At 24.3% G+C, this 21,700-nt stretch overlaps 1 protein-coding gene across 1 annotated transcript in view; it reads left to right on the top strand.

Moving 5' to 3' along the window:
- Window positions 1–21,700, top strand: part of LOC100209507 (DNA mismatch repair protein Msh6) — a 109,146-nt gene that overhangs the window by 32,054 nt on the left and 55,392 nt on the right. Inside the window, exons 8-24 of the mRNA XM_065795435.1 lie at window positions 2,211–2,270; window positions 2,350–2,424; window positions 2,810–2,886; window positions 4,217–4,263; window positions 4,365–4,412; window positions 7,526–7,602; window positions 7,697–7,780; window positions 8,152–8,223; window positions 8,491–8,581; window positions 10,219–10,304; window positions 14,923–14,959; window positions 16,663–16,732; window positions 17,212–17,266; window positions 17,988–18,047; window positions 18,269–18,374; window positions 18,500–18,563; window positions 18,796–18,894. Of these exons, the coding sequence (XP_065651507.1) occupies window positions 2,211–2,270; window positions 2,350–2,424; window positions 2,810–2,886; window positions 4,217–4,263; window positions 4,365–4,412; window positions 7,526–7,602; window positions 7,697–7,780; window positions 8,152–8,223; window positions 8,491–8,581; window positions 10,219–10,304; window positions 14,923–14,959; window positions 16,663–16,732; window positions 17,212–17,266; window positions 17,988–18,047; window positions 18,269–18,374; window positions 18,500–18,563; window positions 18,796–18,894 (1,208 nt within the window). The remainder of the gene's footprint in view (window positions 1–2,210; window positions 2,271–2,349; window positions 2,425–2,809; window positions 2,887–4,216; window positions 4,264–4,364; window positions 4,413–7,525; window positions 7,603–7,696; window positions 7,781–8,151; window positions 8,224–8,490; window positions 8,582–10,218; window positions 10,305–14,922; window positions 14,960–16,662; window positions 16,733–17,211; window positions 17,267–17,987; window positions 18,048–18,268; window positions 18,375–18,499; window positions 18,564–18,795; window positions 18,895–21,700) is intronic.

The following is a 21,700-nucleotide window of genomic DNA, read 5'->3' as shown; positions in this document are numbered from 1 at the left end:
AAAAAAATTAAAATGCAAACAGTTCCAAATAAACTAGAATGGCACTGGAAGTAGCATTGACTCTTCAAAGTTTGTAAAATATGATACTCAATCATTGCTAACACTTTCTTAAAAATCCAGTAACCGTTTTCTCATCTCTTGTTAAACATAATGGAGCATTAGTCAAAAATTTCTTCTTAACTACATCATTAAATTTTTTTTTTTTCAATTTCATTTTTTAAACATAAATGTTTTATTTTAGCATTAGTTTTTTTGAACAAATAAATAAAGTTTTTGTCATTTCTTTACTAAGAAATACTGTAATGAAATTTAAGATAAAAACTCTGTTAAGCTTAACAAAGGTGTGTGAATATGGCTGCAGATCATCAAAACTATAAATTTTTGTAAGTTTGCTTTTAATCAAAACACTTTTCCTTGAGTAGATAATATAGAACTATTGAAACTGGTTCTTATGTAGTTACGTTCTAAAAAGGTTTTTGAATTTAAGCTCCAGGGTGATTGCCTCATATACCATCTCAAGATTCATATATAGAATTGGCAGGTTCTTTATGAATTGACAGAATTTGAAAAGAAAAAAGCACAGGCAATAGCAGGATTTTTTTCAATTTTTATTCTGTCAGATTTTTAAAAACATTTTTATCTTTTTATTTTTAATTTGATTTTTTTTAACCTTATCTTTCCAAAATATAGGAGTCTATTGGCAAATGAAAAAGTACAGAGAAAACATGAAACAATATGTTCTGCATTCTGTTGCAGAAAAAGAAAATGTTTCAAAAATAAACTTGTCAAAACTAGTTCCTAAATGGTTCAGGCAAAAAGAACAAATTTGTTAAAGGCTTTACACTAGAAAAGCCACCAAGTCTTACATAATTAGTAGGATGAAACTATTGATTCATTATATTTGTTTATCTTTGCTAAACAGGATGATAAACTTATTAAACAATTATAGAAGTATGTTTACCAGCCTAATAATTTCTTTCATTTGATGCCAAGCTTACAGTGGTTACCTACATTTCTGAAAAAATTAAACAATGTTCACAAAAAAGATTATCGACAGAAGCTACTGCTTGCTATTCACCAAAAAAGAAAAAACCTTCATTGGGCAGATGCTAAGGAATATTTGCAACTTGCTTGCAATTGCAAACTAAAGAATATAGTTATAATTAATATTGTATATTTAATACTAAAATGCTGAAGTATAACTTTTTAATATAAGATGGATAATACTTGAAATTGTCATGATTTATTTTCTTTTTTACTAACAGATTTCTACTGCAATTCAAAGTGAACTAATAAAATGTCTTTGTTTTACTTTCTTACTTGCTAATTTTGAGGCAACCACACTAATAAAAGTACAATGTTATGTAAAGTAACAGCATCTCCTCAAACCATATTGCAGTAAGTTTACTAAGATTTTTTTTTATCTTAAAATTGAAAAAATTTGTGTTTATGGCAGGTTACTTCAAGGATCAAAATAATTTTTTAAAGACCTTTATAAGACCTCGTTTGATAGTTGTAGAAAGACCTTGCAAGTCATAGTTTGTTCTAAATTGTTTATTATGTCACTAAGAAATAGCAAGCCATTCTGTGAGTGAAAAATTTTTTTATGCCAATTTCTGAAGATCCTGTAGACTTATTATCTAACTTTTGTAACATGTTCCTTTCATGTAACTATTCTAATATATTCCATATTTTCATGTAATTATGCTAATATATTCCAAAGAATAAACAACATTTTAGAATTAGTTTCTAGGTCAACATTTTAGAATTAGTTTCCAGGCGTAGAAAATACCCAACATATTTTACCCTAAATTGAGCCAGCAGGGATCCTTAAAATTATCAAAAAGAATTTTTGTTGGTTGTAACTTATTTTTATAAAGATACACACACACACACACACACACACACACACACACACACACACACACACACACACACACACACACACACACACACACACATGTTCAGTCTTTCTTATATCAGTTTGATTTTACTGCAAAAAGGAAAAGTTTTTATAGCATAATCATTTGGTTTCATTTAAAGGTTGCATACACTTTTTTTATTGAACATTTATTTTATGAATTCAGACTTGATAAAAATAACTTTAATATTAAAAAGTAGAGTAATATATATAGTAAAAAAAATAGTTTTGTCTCTTTTTTTGTTTTGGAATTTTTAAATATTGCATCTTTTTTTATTTTATTATTCAGGGTATGAAACAATGGTGGTTGTTGAAAAAAGATCTGTTTGATACAGTTATTTTTTTCAAGGTTCTTTGCTTTTTATTGAGTATCTTTATAACATCATTTCTTGCTTTTACATCCAAACCTTTGATCTTGAATGAATCAGGTTGGAAAATTTTATGAGCTTTATCATATGGATGCTGTGATTGGAGTTGCTGAACTTGGTCTTGTTTTTATGAAGGTTTATCTTTTTGTTGATTACATAGTTTATGTGATTAGTTTTTCATTTTTATAAATTTTGTGCTTGTTATTTATAAATATATTTTAAGTTTATTAATATCTTTAGAGTTTATAAATATACTTCATGTTTATAAACATATTTCATATTTATAAATTTAATTCATGTTTATAAATATATTTCATATTTATAAATTTAATTCATGTTTATAAATATTCTTCATATTTATATATGTATTTTATATTTACAAATATACCTCATGTTTATCAATATGCTTCATATTTATAAACATACTTTATATTTATAGAATAGAATATATGAACAAGTTTTTACATTTAGTTTAAAGATATTATAGAAATGTTTAGTGGTTTTATTTTTCTGTCAATAGGGCAAATTTGCTCATTGTGGGTTTCCAGAAGTTGCATTTGGTCGCTACTCTGAAGTTCTTGTACAGAGAGGATATAAGTAGGTTCAAAAATTTTTTTTTGCAATTTTGATTTATTCTTATGATCTTAAAAGCAGTTTAAAATGTAATTATGTGAAATGTTCAAAATGTATTACTTTTCTTACTTTGTTTTTGTTAAATTTCAAATTGCTTTATTTGTTTAATTTTTTAAATATATTTATTCCCACAAGCCCCACTATAGGTTAGGGACTACTTTTTGATTAAATTTTTATTTATTTAAATATTCTTGTACTCCTCAACCCAAAAAATTGTTATTCATACTACTTGTATTTCTATATTCCGGAATTGCATTTCCACAATTTGCTTCCTTCATTTTGCTTTCCTGATTCATATAATTTGTAATCTTTTAAGTTGTCTGTCAATTGTTATCTTACTCTATAAACTTCATATTTTCTTTTCCAGTAACTTCCAACTCTAATAGTGGTTGCTTGTAGCCTTGTTGGAAAAAAAGATGTTGAAAAAAAAACAAAAAAACTTCAAGTCTTTACTAACAAACAATGGGAAACTTGTTAATAAATATTTAGAGCTTATGATTGAATATTTCAAACTATTTAGAACTTATAATTAAATATTTAGAACTTATAATTAAATATTTAGAGCTTTTAACTAAATATTTAGAACTAGTAATTAAATATTTAGAGCTTATATTTAGAACAATTTAGAGCTTAAGACTAAATAGAACCAATTAAAGTTAATTGGCCTCGTGAAAATAAAGTACACTATTTTGCATAAACTAAAGTTTTGAATACCAGATATTTTACAAGATATGACAACTCCAGATTGCTCAATTCAACTCTTGTGTGTGTGTGTATATATATATATATATATATATATATATATATATATATATATATATATATATATATATATATATATATATATATATATATATATATATATATATATATATATATATATAAATTATGTTAGTGTATTCTACAAACAGAGTGCTCAATGTTCTAAAAGTATTGAGCAATAATAAATTAAATTAGTAAAAACACTTATCTAATTTTTGATTACTTTTTGAACACAGTGTTTAGATAAGTGTTTTTACTAATTTTTATTTATATATATATATATATATATATATATATATATATATATATATATATATATATATATATATATATAAAATATTTGTTTCATTTCTTTGCAAAAATATTTCTAAGCGATGTCAAGGCAGTTAAATTTTTATCCTGGAAAAAAAAAACTTTTTTGCAAACTGGTAAACTTTAAAAAGCTTTTAAAACCCACTACATCTACCACGCTTACTTGAATAGTTAAGTCAAAATTTTTTTACAATAATAATTTAATTTAAAATGCTTACAGGGTCGCAAGAGTTGAGCAAACTGAAACTCCTCAGGCAATGAATGAGCGTATGTTTCATTTTTTTGTTATTGCTTGTTTTTTTTTAATTTGTCATTTCATTTATCATAATATTGTTGTATTAAATTGTTTTTTAATTGTTTTCTTATAGGCTCTGCTAAAGTTGTCAGAAGAGAGGTTTGCGCCGTCATAAGCAAAGGTGAGAGTTTTTTGTGCACTTATTTAGTTTTCTAAACCACTGTGTACCAATAGTTTTACCAAAAAGTATTAACACCTAATAACCTACATAAAACTTTCAAAATTTTGTTTATCGGTTTTTTGGTCAAAAAATGTAATCAGACGTTAATTTTATAATAACATTGAGTACCAAGGTGCATCAGGGTCATAAGCAAAGTGTGTGTTGAAATATTGTAAAAATGGTATACAGAAAAAAAACAGCTTGTTGTTTTGTTGTTGTCGTGAGCAGTTAAATCAACGTCAAGGTTTGTGTTTTGGAGTTAAAGTGTTGAGAGAGCATTCTAACCACAATTAAAGTAGCCTCCTCAACTGTAGTGGTCTTCTCGACTTTGAGGAGGTGAATTAACATTTAAAAAAAAAGCTATGAATTACAACATAAATCCAAGGTTTGGGTTATGGTTGAATCAAATAATTGCATGGGAATTAACTGCAAGGTTGTTTTCAGTCTTAAAAATAAAAACTAGAGTTCTGACCCACAAATAATTGTCAATAAAAATAGTTTGTATTGAAAAAATTTAATGTTATATTTACACAAATAAAAATATTTTTATACTGAATACCATTATAATGACTGTAAAAATATGTCTTAAAACTTAAAGTATTTTTGTTTTTAAAGTACTTCATTAAAATACCTTTGATATATACTTTTAACTACTTTGTTATAATACCTTAAGTTATTGATTTTAACTACCTTTAAAGTAAAAAATATATTTATTTTAGGTTATTGCTTTTAAATACCTTAAAAGTAAAAATATATATTTATTATGTAAAATAATATTTTCAGATAATATTACAAAAATATTTCAAATCATTCATTGTTTCTTTCTAATCACAGTATTTAAGTCACCTTTGGTGGATAACACTTTTTTTCATTTCTACTAACCTTGGAATTACCAGATGGTTCCTTTCTTAGTCCTAATGATCTGCTAAATAATTTTACATCTAAAATGACTCTATTTGCTGATGATGCAACTATCTACTTTAGTCTAAACAAAAAATTATCAATTAGGTTGCTCAGGTAGTCCATCTTGAATTTGATCTCTCCTCTGTAAAAGTTTTTTATTTATTATAATGATTATTTAAAGTTAACATTTCATTAAAAAAGCAAAATTTAAAAAAAATATTTTACTTTACATTTGTTACTTTGTTATTTCAAATCCTGTTGACATTTGTTAAAGTTGTTCTTTGTATTATTTTTTTACTCCTAATTTAATGCTCTATTCAATCCTCTACTTCTGCAAATCTAATAATCTTCCTTGAAACATTGTGTTTTATCTAATATAAGCTATTTCCAGTCACCTTTACAACATGCACAACATGTTTTAAAGATTTAACTGGCTATTTAGCTCTTTTTTTTTCTTCCTTGACATAAAAATTTTAATTATTTTTATTATTTAAATAAAAAAAAATTTGACAAAAATTTTTATTATTTTTATTTATGACAAAAAAATTTGACAAAAGTAGAAATAAAAAAAATTGTCATCAACAAAAGCTTTTTTTTAAAGTTTTAACTTTAAAACTACTTTTTTTTGTTTTGTTGTATCTTTGGAAATTGGAGCTTAATTTGCTGTCCTTGTGAAACCACTTTTAATTTTGTGTTGATTTCATATTCATCTTCAATAAATGCTACAAATGGTTTTTTTATTTTATTTTATTTTATTTTTGCTGTCCAATCAATGTATACAGCGCTGAAGTGGAGTAGAAGAATTTAAAAAAAGAACCCCACATTCCCAGAACACATTTATATCTCAGGAAACATTTATATCTCAGGAAACATTTATATCCCAGAACACATTTATATCTCAGGAAAGGGGGGGGGGGGCAGGCGGATGATTGGGAAATATTTTGATTCCCAATTTTGTCAAAACGCTCCATCAAATTTATTCCAGGTTAACACCATGTTATGTAACATGCGAATATGTATTATATTTCAAACTAAATTACAAAAAAAAAACATGTTTTATAGTGGCTTTGATTCCATCCTTTTTCCTTAGTTGCTCCGATTTTTAAATTGAGATATTGGATTGTCATTAAAACATTTCTGTAACAACTTTGGTAACATTGTCAAATAGATAATTTTATTTATGTTTGCAACAACATTTTGCATGATTGTTTGTATCAGCAACTGTTGTAAGAGATTTAACTTTGTCAAGTTGCACATGTAAATATATAACATATCAGTATATATATGCTGATTTTGATTTTGACCAAAATGAGGTTGATGTATGCTTCTTTTTTTCTATATTGAATTGTAAGCTTATTTTGACCAAAATAAGCTTGTGTTTCAATTTAGAAAAAAACAACATAATTTTCTGCCCCTTTAACTTGAATAATAGTTTAAATGAAGTCTTTTTGTATATTAAATTTAAATACAGATGATTGACTGCTGTTGATGTTAAGCTCTTTTTGTCAAATCTCGATTGCCAACATTGTATTTCCTTCACCTCTGCTAACTTTGATTTATAGGGGTTAGATAACTACTTTAAAAGCTATAAACAGCTTGTTCTTTATTATTTTCTTTTGTTGAAATTATCTTTTTGGAAATTCTAGACTATATTTATGAATATGTATATATCAAATAATCACTTTTTTTAAACAAGATTTATTTAATTAACTGTGTGGAACTCTAACTACAAGTGTTTGTATTTAATAAATATTATATAAATTGTAAATATTGCTATTAGTAAAATATAATTTTCATTAATATGTTTTGTTAATTAGTTTTTAATATTACAAATATTATTGTCAAAAACTAGAAAAAAGCGATATGTATTATAACTATTAAACAAATAAAATAATAAATCAGCAAATAAAATAAGTGTAAAGTATAAATATCTATATAAGGTTAGCTATGAAATTTGTATGTTGCTATATTTGCCAGGTTATATTTTTAATTACAAACTTGTCTTAAATATTGCATTAATATTAACAAACACTTATATATGAATAAAGACTGACAAATTTTTAGTTAGTTATTTATTCAGTTTATCTTAATTGTAAATATTTATATACTACAAGTGCAAAGAAAAAGATTTATCAAAACAAGTTGATAAATCTTTTTCTTTGCACTTGTAGGTACACGTACATTTAGCTTTATTGAAGGTCATTCAGAAGAAAGCTCTGCATCATTTTTGTTAGCGTTTACTGAAAGAGTATGTTTTTTTAGTAATAATTTTACAACTTTAATCACTATTAACAACAGAAACAAGCAACAATATAATCTTCATTGTTTATTTTTGTAAATAGCCTTGTGATACTAGTGGTCCAGGTTGCCAAGGTGGAAGTGAATTTGGCGTTTGTTTTGTTGACACATCCACAGCAAAGTTTTATGTGAGTAACTTTACATTTTTTATTCTACATTTGTTTTTTATAGCTTTCATTGTTTATACTACATTTGTTATTCTAAGTTATAGCTTATTTACATTGCTCATACTACATTTGTTATTCTAAGTTATAGCTTATTAACATTGTTCATACTACATTTGTTATTTTAAGTTATAGCTTATTTACATTGTTTATACTACATTTGTTATTCTAAGTTATAGCTTATTTACATTTTTTTATGCTACATTTGTTTTTTTGTTTTTTTTTTTGTCAATAATGAACTGCTGATTTTATTGCTGCTAACCATTTTTGTCAAATAAAGTTATTGTAGCCTTAACCAAATTTCAGTATTTTTTTTTAATTTAAAATTTATTTAGCTTGGTCAGTTTACAGATGATCGCCAATGTTCAAGATTTCTTACCATGATCTCTCAGTATCCGCCTGCACAGGTTTTTTATACTTTTATTTATCTATATAAATTTTATATTGATCTGGTAATAGTTTTGTGTGGTAACTTTTACAAAAATAACTTTAATTAAATAAATTTTAAGATAAATTGAATATTATTTAAAGTATTAATAAAGTAACTCCCACTTCCTTAATTTATTAATTCTATCTAGGTTAAATGGCATTATTTGCTTAATTAACTTTGTTTTAAGCATTGGTTTCTTTTTAATTGTTAATATTTAAAAAGTATAAAAGAGTTAATTCTGTAGGTGCTTTATGAAAGAGGAAAACTTTCGAATAAAATGCAGCATATTTTTAACCATGAGTTATCATCTGCAATCAAAGATTCTCTTGTTACAGGTAAGGTATTTATAACTTATAAAGAATTTGATATTTTATTATTACATACATTTATACGCACACTCACACGCACACGCGTGTGAGTGCGTATAAATGTGTGTAATAATAAATGAAATTCTTTATAAGTTATATTTGTGTATTTATTTTATATATATATATACATATTTTAAATGTCTAAAATATGTATTAATGCGTTTTAACATGTGTTTTAGATGTTATAAACACGTCTTGTGCCCACTAGTAATACATAATAATACTTATGTTAAGATTATTCAATGGCGGGGTGAACTTTTTTCAAAAGATATGCAAATAATAGTTCATTTCGTGCTTTTTAGGTAAAAGTTCATCAAACTACAGTACAGGAGCATGGGGTTGAAAAAAAGTCATAACCCTCCTGCACACACTCACAAACTGGATATCTAGTAGACTAGTAGTTTCTAGTAGACTTGCATAAAAATGCATTTTTTTGCTCTTTTTTTATTTTTTTATTTGCATAAATTTTGGAATGGTTTTCCTTTATTCTAGTATATTTTTAGTATATGATCATTAAAAGCACAGTTACATTTAGTCTTACATTGTTTGTTGGTTATATTTGTCAAAAAAATATATTGCTAATAGGCCCTTATAAAAAAAAGTCCTATACTGAACTTAATTTCAAGAAAAAGTTGAAAATTTAGAATTATTATTATTTACTGAGTTTCCCAGACCACCTTCATGTGATGATTCATAATTTATTTTTTTATCTGCATTTTTTTTCTAATTTTATGGTTTATCTATCTAGACATTTTTATATATAGTACTATATCAGGACACTTGCGAAATTTTTAACATGCTTTGTTCAAGTTATGGCAAAAGTAATATTTTTTTCCATTTTACTAATTTAGTTTAGAAGATATACTAATTCTTTTTTTTAAGCATTACGTTGTTTTTGTATTTATAAAGTATTTATGAAGAACTATTACAAAGTTAAAAATTTAAACATAAAACAAAGTTTTGAACGTCCAAAAAAAACAATTGAAAGTCAGTTTTGTGAGCTAGCTTGTCTTGTCGCATTAAAAAAAATAATAATATTTTACTCAAGTAATGATAGTAGTTGTCAAAAACATAAAAAATTATAATTATAATTTATTAAAATTCCATCAAAACAATTTGAAAATTGGGAAAAAATCTTGCACATTCATGAAGAAAATCCATCATGGAACTACAAACAAGTTTCAAAAGCTACTAGAATTCCTATATCTACCATCGGAAAAGTTATAAAACTATATAAGAATACTTTTCCATCAAACAAGCAAAAGGATTAGGAAGAAAAGTAATTTTTTAGCAATAAATTAGTTGTAAATAAGATTTGTTTGTCTTTTGAAAGAAATCCAGTCTAGCTGAGAAAGAGCTAAAAAGTTTCTGAATTTTTGATAATTAAAGTTAAATATTGAGTTGCAGATAACATCTAGATACACAAATAATAAAATAAAGAATCTTTTACAAAACATTAATTTAGAATATATATTTTTTTTATAGCATTTAGTTTAAGTTGGTTTTGAATAAATCACACATTACACATTTAATAAATTCTCCTATTATTTTGACTTGATGTTTTTTTGTTGTTGTGAAATGTTGATGCTGTTGTAATCTTTTAGGATCAGAGTTTTGGGATAGTACAAAAACTTTGAAAATATTTCGAGATGAAAATTACTTTAATGATGACATAACAAACAAAGATGTGGTAATTTTTTGGTTTAAAGATTTTATTATATTTTGTTTCTAATAAGTTGTTATTTTTATGATTTAAGTTAAAAAATTTTATTCCTTAATTAACTAACTAATTGTAAATTGTTTCAGAAGATCAATAAAGTTGTATATTTCGCATTAATCACATTAAAAATATATCTTTGTATATTTTTAATGTAATTAATTATTTATTTTCAGTAATATATACAACCAAGTTGTTAAGAAGTGGTATTTTTACATGTCTTTTGAGCTTTAAACCATTGATATATATATATATACACACACACACACACACATATACGCTTGCACACACCCACAATTTGAATGTGTATGAGCATAAATATTAAAAACATCAATTCATACAAGTTCTCTAATACTATTGTTATTTATTTGTGAAAATTTTGCTTGTTTAATCACCATCATCACTAGCTATAATATCATAATTAAAAATAAAAGTTATAACCATTCAATTAAATTACAAAATTCTTATACATAACAATATGATAAATGAAGTCCAAATTTTGTTTTAATGTATTCTCAATTATCTAATTTTTTTCTACCATATATTGGAGAGTACTGATATTTTTGGATCTCTAAGGCTTGCCAAATTTTCTTAACAAATTTATTATATTCTTCTTTTGGTCTTTTTATGATTATGACTTACATTTTATTTTTTGTGTTGCTGAGTTCTAGTTGTGGCTTGTATTTTTGTATGTATTGATGTTGTATAATTAATATATATATATATATATATATATATATATATATATATATATATATATATATATATATATATATATATATATATATATATATATATATATATATATATATATATATATATATATATATATATATATATATATATATATATATATATATATATATATATATATATATATATAGAGGGTGGGCCAAAAACAAAATTTTCCGAAAGGTTCACTTGTCTGCAATGAAATACGATCCTTTACACATAAGAATATAAGTTATATTAAAAAAATTATATAAAAACATAATTGAGTGCTGCCGAATTTGATTTGATTATTTTCATTTTAAACCTAAAATACGTCAAAATTGAAATTTTGTAGTAAAGACTTTCCACTTAGTGAAACAATATTTTCTACTTAATGGAACAATAATAGTTTTATTTCTATAAAAAATATTTGCTAAAAACAATATTTTTTTATTAAAATACATTATCTTTTAATGCACGATATTTTATCCTATATTAAAAGTGTTATAAAAGCAGTTATTTGTACTGTGCTAAATCGGCAAATAACCTCTTCTTATTTATATTCCCAACAGTTTTTCTGAGATTTTTGACCATTTTAAAAATATCGTTTTGTACAGCTTCATCCTAAAGAATAGAAATATTTCAATCATTAAAAATATTATTTCAATCTGTTTTAAATGTTTTGTTTGTGTTGATTTTTTTTCTAAATTATTAATTAATTTTCTGGTATACCTTTGTAAGTATTTGAAGGTATACCAGAAAATTAATTAATAATTATAATCGGAACACAACTTGATTCCTCTCTCAGCTGCGTTGTTAGTTACCTTTATTAGTATTCTTGTCCCATTCCAATGAAGGAGTTTTGAACCATTTTCCATCATCTTTTAAGTTGTGAAAAATCAACCAAGACTTTTTCCCAATATAAGAAAATCTTTTTTAATTAATGGAAGTTGGTTTACCGCAATTGATACCAAGTGGTTTTCCATAATCTAACATTTTTTTGCAATTCTTTTTTTATCATTTAGAGAAAGTTTATTTGAAAATAAACTTTATACAAACACCTGTTGTGTTATATACCAAGAGTGTCTCTTTAAAACTTGTTGGGCTTTTTCAGCAGCCACACAGAAGTTTACTGTACTTTTAACAGTTTCTAGGTTGTTATAACACTATATATAATAACACTATATATAATAACACTATATATAATAACACTATATCATTAATTGGTGCATCACTAGCTTTTGATGCTTCTAACCAAGCTTTAATAAAAATGGCTGAGCTGAAAGTCGAAAATATTTTTAAGTTGCTTTATTCAGATTCTATTAATTCATCTTTAAAGACTAACATTTTGGTGCATACAGTAAATGCGCCATCCATCTGACATGATGACGAGCACCACATGTTTTCCATTTCTTGGGCTCCTCTCTACTTAATAGAAAAATTGCTAATTCTGCAGCTTCTTTATAATCAGGGCTGTGGAGTTGGAGTCGCGCAGTTGCGATGTTTTTAGCGGAGTCGGAGTTGCTAAACAAAGTTGCGATTCAGACTCCAATAGTAAAATTTCTTAGTATTGCATGTGCGTGTACAAAGTATTCAATTAACCTTAAATTCATAATAAACCTTCAAAGAACTTTTCATAAATTTGGCACAAAAAAAAATTTTAAGTTATTGCATAATATTTTTTAAAGAATTCAAAGAATTTTTCAAAAATTTTCCTTTGGAGTCGGAGTCATACTTTGAAAATTTCAACGATTGGAGTTGGAGTCTGTACTTTTTTTTTACGACTCCACACCCCTGTTTATAATCGTCTTGTGCGTGATTTTAAGAAAAGATTTTCAAGATCAAGGGTCCAATTAGAAATTTTGAGAGGAATATTTTCAGAGTTAAGCCATTCCTTTTTAAAAATTTTAAACTATATTATCATCAGATGTTGTCTCCTTTTGAAATAAAGCATTCCAAAATGACCCATGCATCAGTTCTAAAACATTATGGTGACATGCAAGCCAGAGAAGCGTTTTCATAGATTTGGTTTCCTCAAGAAGAGTTGCCACTCCGTTTCTCACTCCAGTATTACAAGCATTATTTTTCCTGCTTGCAAGGAATATCAGCTTATTGTTAATTTAATTTAATGTTAACTTTAATTTTGAAATATCGCTTTTAATATTTAATTCTTTTTTATATTTGGAAAAAACTTGAAATAAATTGTTCATCATTTTTAAGTGATACCTTAAAAAATAAAAGCAGAAATTCAATTAAAGCACATTATTTTCATATATATAAAAGTGTGTAATACAGCAATTTGAAAAAAATTAAAAAATATAAAACCTAAAAAGTTTGTAGACATCGCGTGTAGTAGGCAGAGAACTGGATTAATATCTTTAAGCAGGTATCCAACTAACCAAATTTCATCTGATGATTTCAATGCTTTTGTGTATTTCTTTTTTATTGACTATTTTTTGTCAATTTATATTTTTTTTGTATAAAAGATTCCATTTTTAAAATGAATCAAGACTTATGGCTAATAGAAAAATATTAACAATTAAAACAAGATGATTGATTTTTTACAAACGAATACAAAAGTCATTATATCTGTAGAATTAATTCACTTTTTATAATGATACTTCAATCAAATCAAAATATATTCCGAAATTAGTTATAATATTTCAAGGAAACAATACTACAAGTACTAATATAAAGTAAATACCTGATAGTACAAGTACTAATATAAAGTAAATACTTTCAACTAGTATTATAATATAAACTTATTCAGTAACAACTATTGAAGAATTGTAATCTTTCTTACAACAACAAAAAATTAATATTATTATACATTATTTTAAATAGCAGTTATATCTAGTTTTAACAATTTGTTAAAATACAAGCTATAATTAGCATATTGTTTAGTATAAAGTCTTATTCAGTATTTTAAGCGTGTGTTTTTGAGAATAAAAAGTCATTGCATTGTGAAACAATCTTTAAGTGTGGTAAAATAAAAAAAGCACGAGGGAATTTTGCTTGTTATATATAAAAAACAATTGAAATACGCCATTATTCGTAAGTATATAAGCAAACAAATTAAAAATCGGAACAGATGTAATGGAATTTTTGTGTTTGTCCTTATTCAAATAATTCAGCTGAACTTAGAGATATGATGCGTAAACACTTCGAAAACAAAAAATGTTTCTTATAGTAAAAAGAACAACATTAGATGCAGACATAAGAAAAATTGACTCTTTGAGAAATTTATGTGATACTGTGGCCTACCCTTATGTGTGTGTGTGTGTGCGTGTGTGTGCGTGTGTATGTATGTATATATATATGTATATATATATATATATATATTTATGTATGTATATATATATATATATTTATGTATGTATATATATATATATATATATATATATATATATATATATATATATATATATATATATATATATATATATATATATGTATATATATGTATATATATATATAAATGGTACACCCAGATCAAGGGTGCCACAAGTCAAAAATTATGGATATTGAGATATGAATGTCATTTGATAGTATGTTATGTGTTGTACATGGTGACAAAATACCACAAGTCTAAAATGAATGTTTACAAAATGACAGATACAAATGGCACTCTTAGTTGGAAAAAATATTAAAAACTTAAAACTTCAACCCTGATTTTCTCAGTTTGATACTTTTTGACTTGTAGCACCCTTGATCTGGGTGTACGATATGTATATATATATATATATATATATATATATATATATATATATATATATATATATATATATATATATATATATATATATATATATATATATATATATATATATATATATATATATATATATATGTATGTATATATATGTATATTTGTTTTTAGAATTGGCCAAAACTTATAAAATCTATGCTGGCAGATGGTAAATTATTTAGCACTTTTTTTTTTTTTTTTATAACTTAATAAATAATTTAATTAGCATAAGTTATTAAGCTAAACAACACATTTTTGATTATTTAGATATTTTATGTTTAATTATTAATATATTGCTTGAAAATTTAATATATAAGAGTCATTAAGGTATCGCCATTTTTTATTGCCAATGAGAGGTGGGGAAGTGGGATTTTTGTGGTAACAACCCCCTCCTTCCCTCTTTCAGCTAAAACCAGTGCCACAACTACTTTTTAAACATCACTTTGTTTGTGCTCACCTTTATTTTTTTATTATTGAAAAAGGTGTTTCTTGTAACACTTTATTTTATTGTGGACATTTTGTTATGCTAAAAAAACTATTTTATTTAATATTTTAATAAACTTTTAAGTTGCAAATATTTTTAAATATTTATTGAAAGTTGTTTAAAGTATTTTAGACATTATTCAACTTTATTTTAGTAATTTTAATTTTATTAGTTATTAAAGTTTAAAATACTTCAAACAATTTTTATTCTACAAAAAGCGTTGTATTTGCAAAATTAAAATAATAGTAATTACGCTTATTAAACGCGTCTTGTTTGTCTATTATTCATTTTGTAGTCAAGTATTTATTTTCTATATATAATATAGTATATTATATATCCTATATATAATATAGTATATATAATATACTATGTTAATATAGTATATATAATATAGTATATAAACAATAACTATTTGTATACAAATCATAAGTGTTTAATAAACGTTATCTTTTCAATTTAAATAATAGCAGTTCTGTTCATTTTACGTAAATAGTTTTTGCAGTGCTTCAAAGCGTCTTTTAAATAAAAGAGATAATTACTGTAAACTTTATGATTAAAAAAGTATATATTTGGGCGCCAAAAAAAAGCATGATGGGCCCATACCGCTCCAGCAGTAATAAAATAGGTCTGGGTTTGTCCCTGACAAAACCAGTGTGCTCCAAATACAAATTAACTTTGTTTAATTGAAATTAACATAACTTAATAAATGCACATGAAGGAAACAAATATAATGAAATAATTGCCACTTTTTTGCTTGATGATTTTAGGTTTATAATATTTCAGATCAAAAATACACATACAAGGAAGTGTTATTTCATAATTTCATATTCTAATACAAGTAATTTTAAAGTGATCTTAATATTGATAATACTAGTTTGACAATAAAACATGGTGACATATCTAATAGTTACTTTTTGAATAATTTTAGAAGAAAAAAGTATGTTTGCATTTTCACATAGGTGCTTGATATTTGTATCTTTTTTTCATCAAATGTGGCTGTGCTGAATACTGTATACTGAATACTGTGTACTGGATATTGTGTACTGAATACTGTGTACTGAATACTGGGAAATAGAAAGTGGAAAAGAGGTTAGATAAACAACATCGGTTAAATTATTTATGGGTACTGTGCTGGTAGCTTCTTTGAACATATTATTTGACTAACTTGAATTCCTTTGAGTTATCTGATACTCTACCATCAATATACATTCTCTTGTTACTATCAATTTATTTCATTTGTTACTATCATTGCGCTTTTTCTGTAGCATTTTTTTAATAGTTTTTTTTTAAATTAATTTTCCATTATTTTACTTGATTTATATTTAGAATTGTATTTATGTTTTATATATATGCTTTATTATTTTAAAAAAAAATATATGTTTTTCAAGGTGATATAATTGGAACAGAAGTTTCTATAAAGTATCAACTTGCTATCAGTGCTTTGGGAGGTTGCACCTGGTTTGATTTTTTTATAATTTTTATAATAAATGTTAATATTAATGTTGCATTAACACCTAATTTTTATTTGTTTAAACATTCAGACACATTCAACTTATAATAGACAACTATTTCTTTGTTTACACCAATATATTTTAGTATAAAATTTTTTTTTTTTTTTTTCTGATGCCAGTAAATTTTTCTTAGTTTAGTTCTATGTAATAGGTATCCATTAAATATTCAAGTTTATAAAATAAACCACGATGTGATTTGCATTCTTTTTATATTCATTTTACAAAATTTCTCTTTATTTATGTGCCCTGCTATATTTCTTTTTTTTCTTCTAAAATTATAGCTTGTATTCTTGTTGGTCTTGGATCATTGACCTTGGATCATTAACCTTAGATTATTGACCTTAGATTATTGACCTTAGATCATTGATCAACTGTAAATTTATTCTTTTTAAATTTTAAGTATGTTTTTATTTATTTTAATTTTAGGTATTTGAAAAAATGCTGCATTGATCATGAGTTACTTTCAATGCATCAATTTCAGGTGAAGATTTTAACATAAACGTGTTTATACATTAAAATTATTGTTTTTAAAATTTATTGGTTTCAAAGATAAAAGTAGTTTTTTCTTTATCAAAACCTCTCTTAATAGAATATCAAAGTTATTTGGCAAGTTTTCAATTTCCAAGAATTCTGTTTTTTCTATAATAAAATATACAACAAGTTGTGCTTACTTATTTAGTTATTTTACTTATTAAAAAAAAAAATTATATTAAAATACAGTCGTTTTTCATTTACTTAATTATTACTATTTTTTTTAAACGCTTTTTTAAAAAAAATCAACTTGCTTAAAGGCTTGAGAATCCCTAAAAAGTTTAAAAACTTACCTCACATTTGCATGGCTAAATTAGTGTAGGATAATAAAGCCATACTTCTTTAGCATAACATGCAACAATTTTTCAGGTAACTAATGTATAATAATATGGTCACACTTCTTTAGCATAATACACAGCTATTTTTTAGATAATGTAAGTTAATAAATCAAACCTCTTTAGCAAAATGTACAGTAATTGTTCAGATATTTTGATTTTGTTACAAAAAATATCTTATTATTAAATTAGTTAGTTGTACATATAGTTGAATTTGCAGAAACATAATTTAAAGGAATTATTGTTAAATATAATTTTTGTAAATGTATATTATAATTAAAAACATGCTTTTAGTTGATGACCTTTAAATTTCATAGTTTATCTAAATTGTTTTAGGAGTATGTCCCAATGGATCAAAACATAACAACAACAAAAGACAGTTTGCCCCAATATATGGTTAAAAAAAAATTAATTTTTTATATCTTAACATTTTATCTCTTTCTATGTTTTTCTTTACATTATATAGAAAAAACAAATACTTTTTCTATTAATATTTATAGAAGTTAATAGAATTTTTATATAAGTTAGTAAAATATTTAAAGAAACTAATAGAATTTTTAAAAAGTTTATTATTAATAATTACTTTATTAGATTCAGTTATATTATTTTTTTCAAAGGTTCTTGATGGCATTACATTGACAAACCTTGAAATTACAGTTAACTCTGATGGAAACACTAATGGAACTTTGTTACAGTTGTTAGACCAATGTGTAACTATGTTTGGTATAACTTAAGTTTAACTTTTTAATTAAGAGTTAAATATATTAGTTAGTATCAAATAATTATAACCAGGTAAATATAAAATAAGTATAAACAGATATTTTAATCATTTTTATTTTTTTAAACAGGAAAGCGTACTTTTATGCAATGGATTTGTTCGCCTTTGTGTGGAAAAGCAGCAATAGATAACCGGTAATTTTATTTATAAATTTAAGGAGAATTTTTTTTTTTTCATATTTTGTTAAGAAATTATTTTTATTCTCAATATAATATACAATGTGCTATTATTATAAAAATTAAAATAAATATTTTAAATATATATATATATATATATATATATATATATATATATATATATATATATATATATATATATATATATATATATATATATATATATATATATATATATATATATATATAGACTAGATGCTGTTGAAGATCTCATGAATATTCCCTCACTAATAAGTGAAGCACGAACAGTTATGAAATCAATTCCTGATCTTGAAAGAATACTAAGAAGGTATTTAATAACATTTATCATATTCTTATAAAATTTTTTGTACTTTTTAAATTCAGTTTTTTTAATAATTAAATAAAAACTTTTACTATGGATGCAACTCTTTATTTTCAAATTAATTTGTGGAATATTTTCATAGGTGAAGTCCAAGTGTCTTTTGATATCATTAATTTATATCCTTCAGTCCCGGTAAAGGAAGCAATAATTGTCCTTATTGAGAGATTAAAAAATGATCTTAGTTTTTTATTAAAATTTACCTTTGATGAAATAAAAGCACTTTTCAATATATGCCATTGTTATTTTTTATATGAACGACATTTATGAACTAGAAGATTCTAGACCTATTGGTTTAAGACTTAGGGTAGTAGTTGCAGAGTGTTTTCTATAATTTCACAAAAGTAATGCTATTGCATAAGTGGTTTCAAAAAATATTCATATTAAGTCATTTTAAAAATATGTCGATGACTCCCATTTTTGTTTTAACTCTACTGAAGATGCAAAAAACTTTTTAATATTACTTAATAACCAACATAAAAATATTCGGTACACCATGGAAATCGAAAATGAAAATAACACGCTAAACTTTCTTGACATAACCATTATTAACAACAAAACTGGTTCGTACGACTTTAAAGTTAACCGCAAAAATGCCATAACTAATGTCCAAATCAAATTTAACTCATGCCGTGATCCAAAAAATATATATGGAGTTTGCAAAGGATTTGTTCATTGTATTTATGCTCTTATAATAATATCAAACAAGAGCTATTATTTCTTTATTATTATTTTATTATTATTATTGATGTTTTTGTAGAAAATGGTTATAAAAAAACAAGCCTAGAAAATATTTAAAAAAACCACTAAAGAAAATTTATATAATAAAAAAGTAAATATTGAAACTCAACATTTATCCATTTTATCAACAAAATATTGTATCTTTACAGTGGATTCCAGGAATTAGCCCGAAGATAAGAATAGTTTTCAAAAAAGTAGGTCACACACCAGTATTTAAATCACCAAAAAATTTACAACATACTTACCACAAAAAATAAACCTCTTCCTATAAATTCTTACCCAGGTGTGTACAAACTTGAATGCTCCTGAAAAAAATCTTATCTCGCATTTACCAACATCAGAAAAATACATACAAAGAAAATGGGATTATTCAGCAATAGCGGAACATTCAAAAAATTGTCATGGTAATTTTGAATGGAACAATAAAAATACTTAAAAAGTAGAGGTTAATAATTTTAACAGAAAAGTGAGGGTACCACTTTATTTATAATGCCATGAATGTGCACCTTTAGATATTAATCTGAATCAGGATGACAGAGGTTATGTCACGGTTTTCTTTGGAAACCTATGTTTCAATATTTGAATCAAACCCAGGGCTGTTTTAGTGCTGCTTGAGTAGCACTAAAACAGGTCTGGGCACCCAAAAAAAAGTGTCCAAAAATTATTTTACCTTAGTTTTTATTTTTCTTGATTATTAAAAAAAGAAAAAAGAATTTTCTTTTGATTTAAATGCAGTAGTATATAAATAATTTTCAGTTTATTTAGCTGCTTTATTTTTCTTCAGGGCAATAAAATGAATTAAAAAGCAATTTCTTTATTCACGTAATCATGTGGCGTAGCTGTCCTTTGGTTACAAACTAAATATTAAAAAAAAATGAATTTTGTTATGAAACATAATTTTTATAAACTTGTTACGAAATTTTATAACAATGGAATGTGTAAAAAGTTTGCTTTTTTGAAAGGTAAAACGATTTTAAAATATCCATTCATAGTAACATTAACTTTTGTTTGTTGGCAATCAAGAGCGAACTGATTTTGATAATAAATAAACAAAAGTAAAAAATTAAAGACTTAATAACAATTGCACAAACTTAATTTTTTTTTGTGTATTTGCGCAAATTCATTTTCTGAATGAACAAACTTTTGATATTTACCTTACTAAACGAAAAATCAAAACGTAAACTTTTCAGAAAGTTTTGTTTCTTTTCCATATATTTTTTTTGACTAATAATAAAAATAACGATTACAGTTAAGATCTAGTTATTTTTAAGCTTCAATGTCTTTAATGTTTAAAAAAATCCGTTGTAAATGTAACTTATTTATTAAACATAATTTTTATACTTAATGAATAAAAAAATAAAGTATCTTTTAAAATATAATAGGATCTATGTTTTTTAATCAAAAAAATATATCATTTTTTAAATTACGTTTACCATAATTATCTCTTTTTTAATTAACTTTAATTCAAAAGACGCCTTAAAAAATCACTTTAAGACTTATTAACTTTTAGTAAAAGTTAATTAAACAGATTTGCTAATATTTAAATCAAAATTTTAAAATTAAAATAATAGTAAATATGTTTATTAAATGTTTATGTTTTTTATTCGAATAGTTATTTGAGTTATTTGAAGATGTAAACTATTTTGTTAATTTTACAAATATTACGCGATTTAATATATGTAAATATAATATGTGATGTAAATATTGATTAAAAATTGTTTAAAGCATTTAAACATTTGATAATACTAATTAATTAAAACATAAAAAACTACTAATATTAAGTTTACTAAAATATAGTAAAAAATGTTTAAAATACTTTAAACAATTTTCAATAATTAATGTTAAATAGCGTGGTTAAAATAGTTTTCTTATCATATAACTAAAGTAGCATGATTACGTCCACCGGTAAATTCATTTATTCAAAGAAATGCCTTTAAACTTCTTATCTTCGAATAAAACTAAACAAGATAAACGCAAATGATTAAGATGATGATTAAAAATCGTCGCAAGACTG

The sequence above is a fragment of the Hydra vulgaris genome, chromosome 04 (genome assembly GCF_038396675.1).
Source record: "Hydra vulgaris chromosome 04, alternate assembly HydraT2T_AEP".
Lineage (NCBI taxonomy): Eukaryota > Metazoa > Cnidaria > Hydrozoa > Anthoathecata > Hydridae > Hydra > Hydra vulgaris.
The sequence above is the reverse complement of the archived record's forward strand: the minus strand, read 5'-3'. Positions and strand labels throughout refer to the sequence as shown.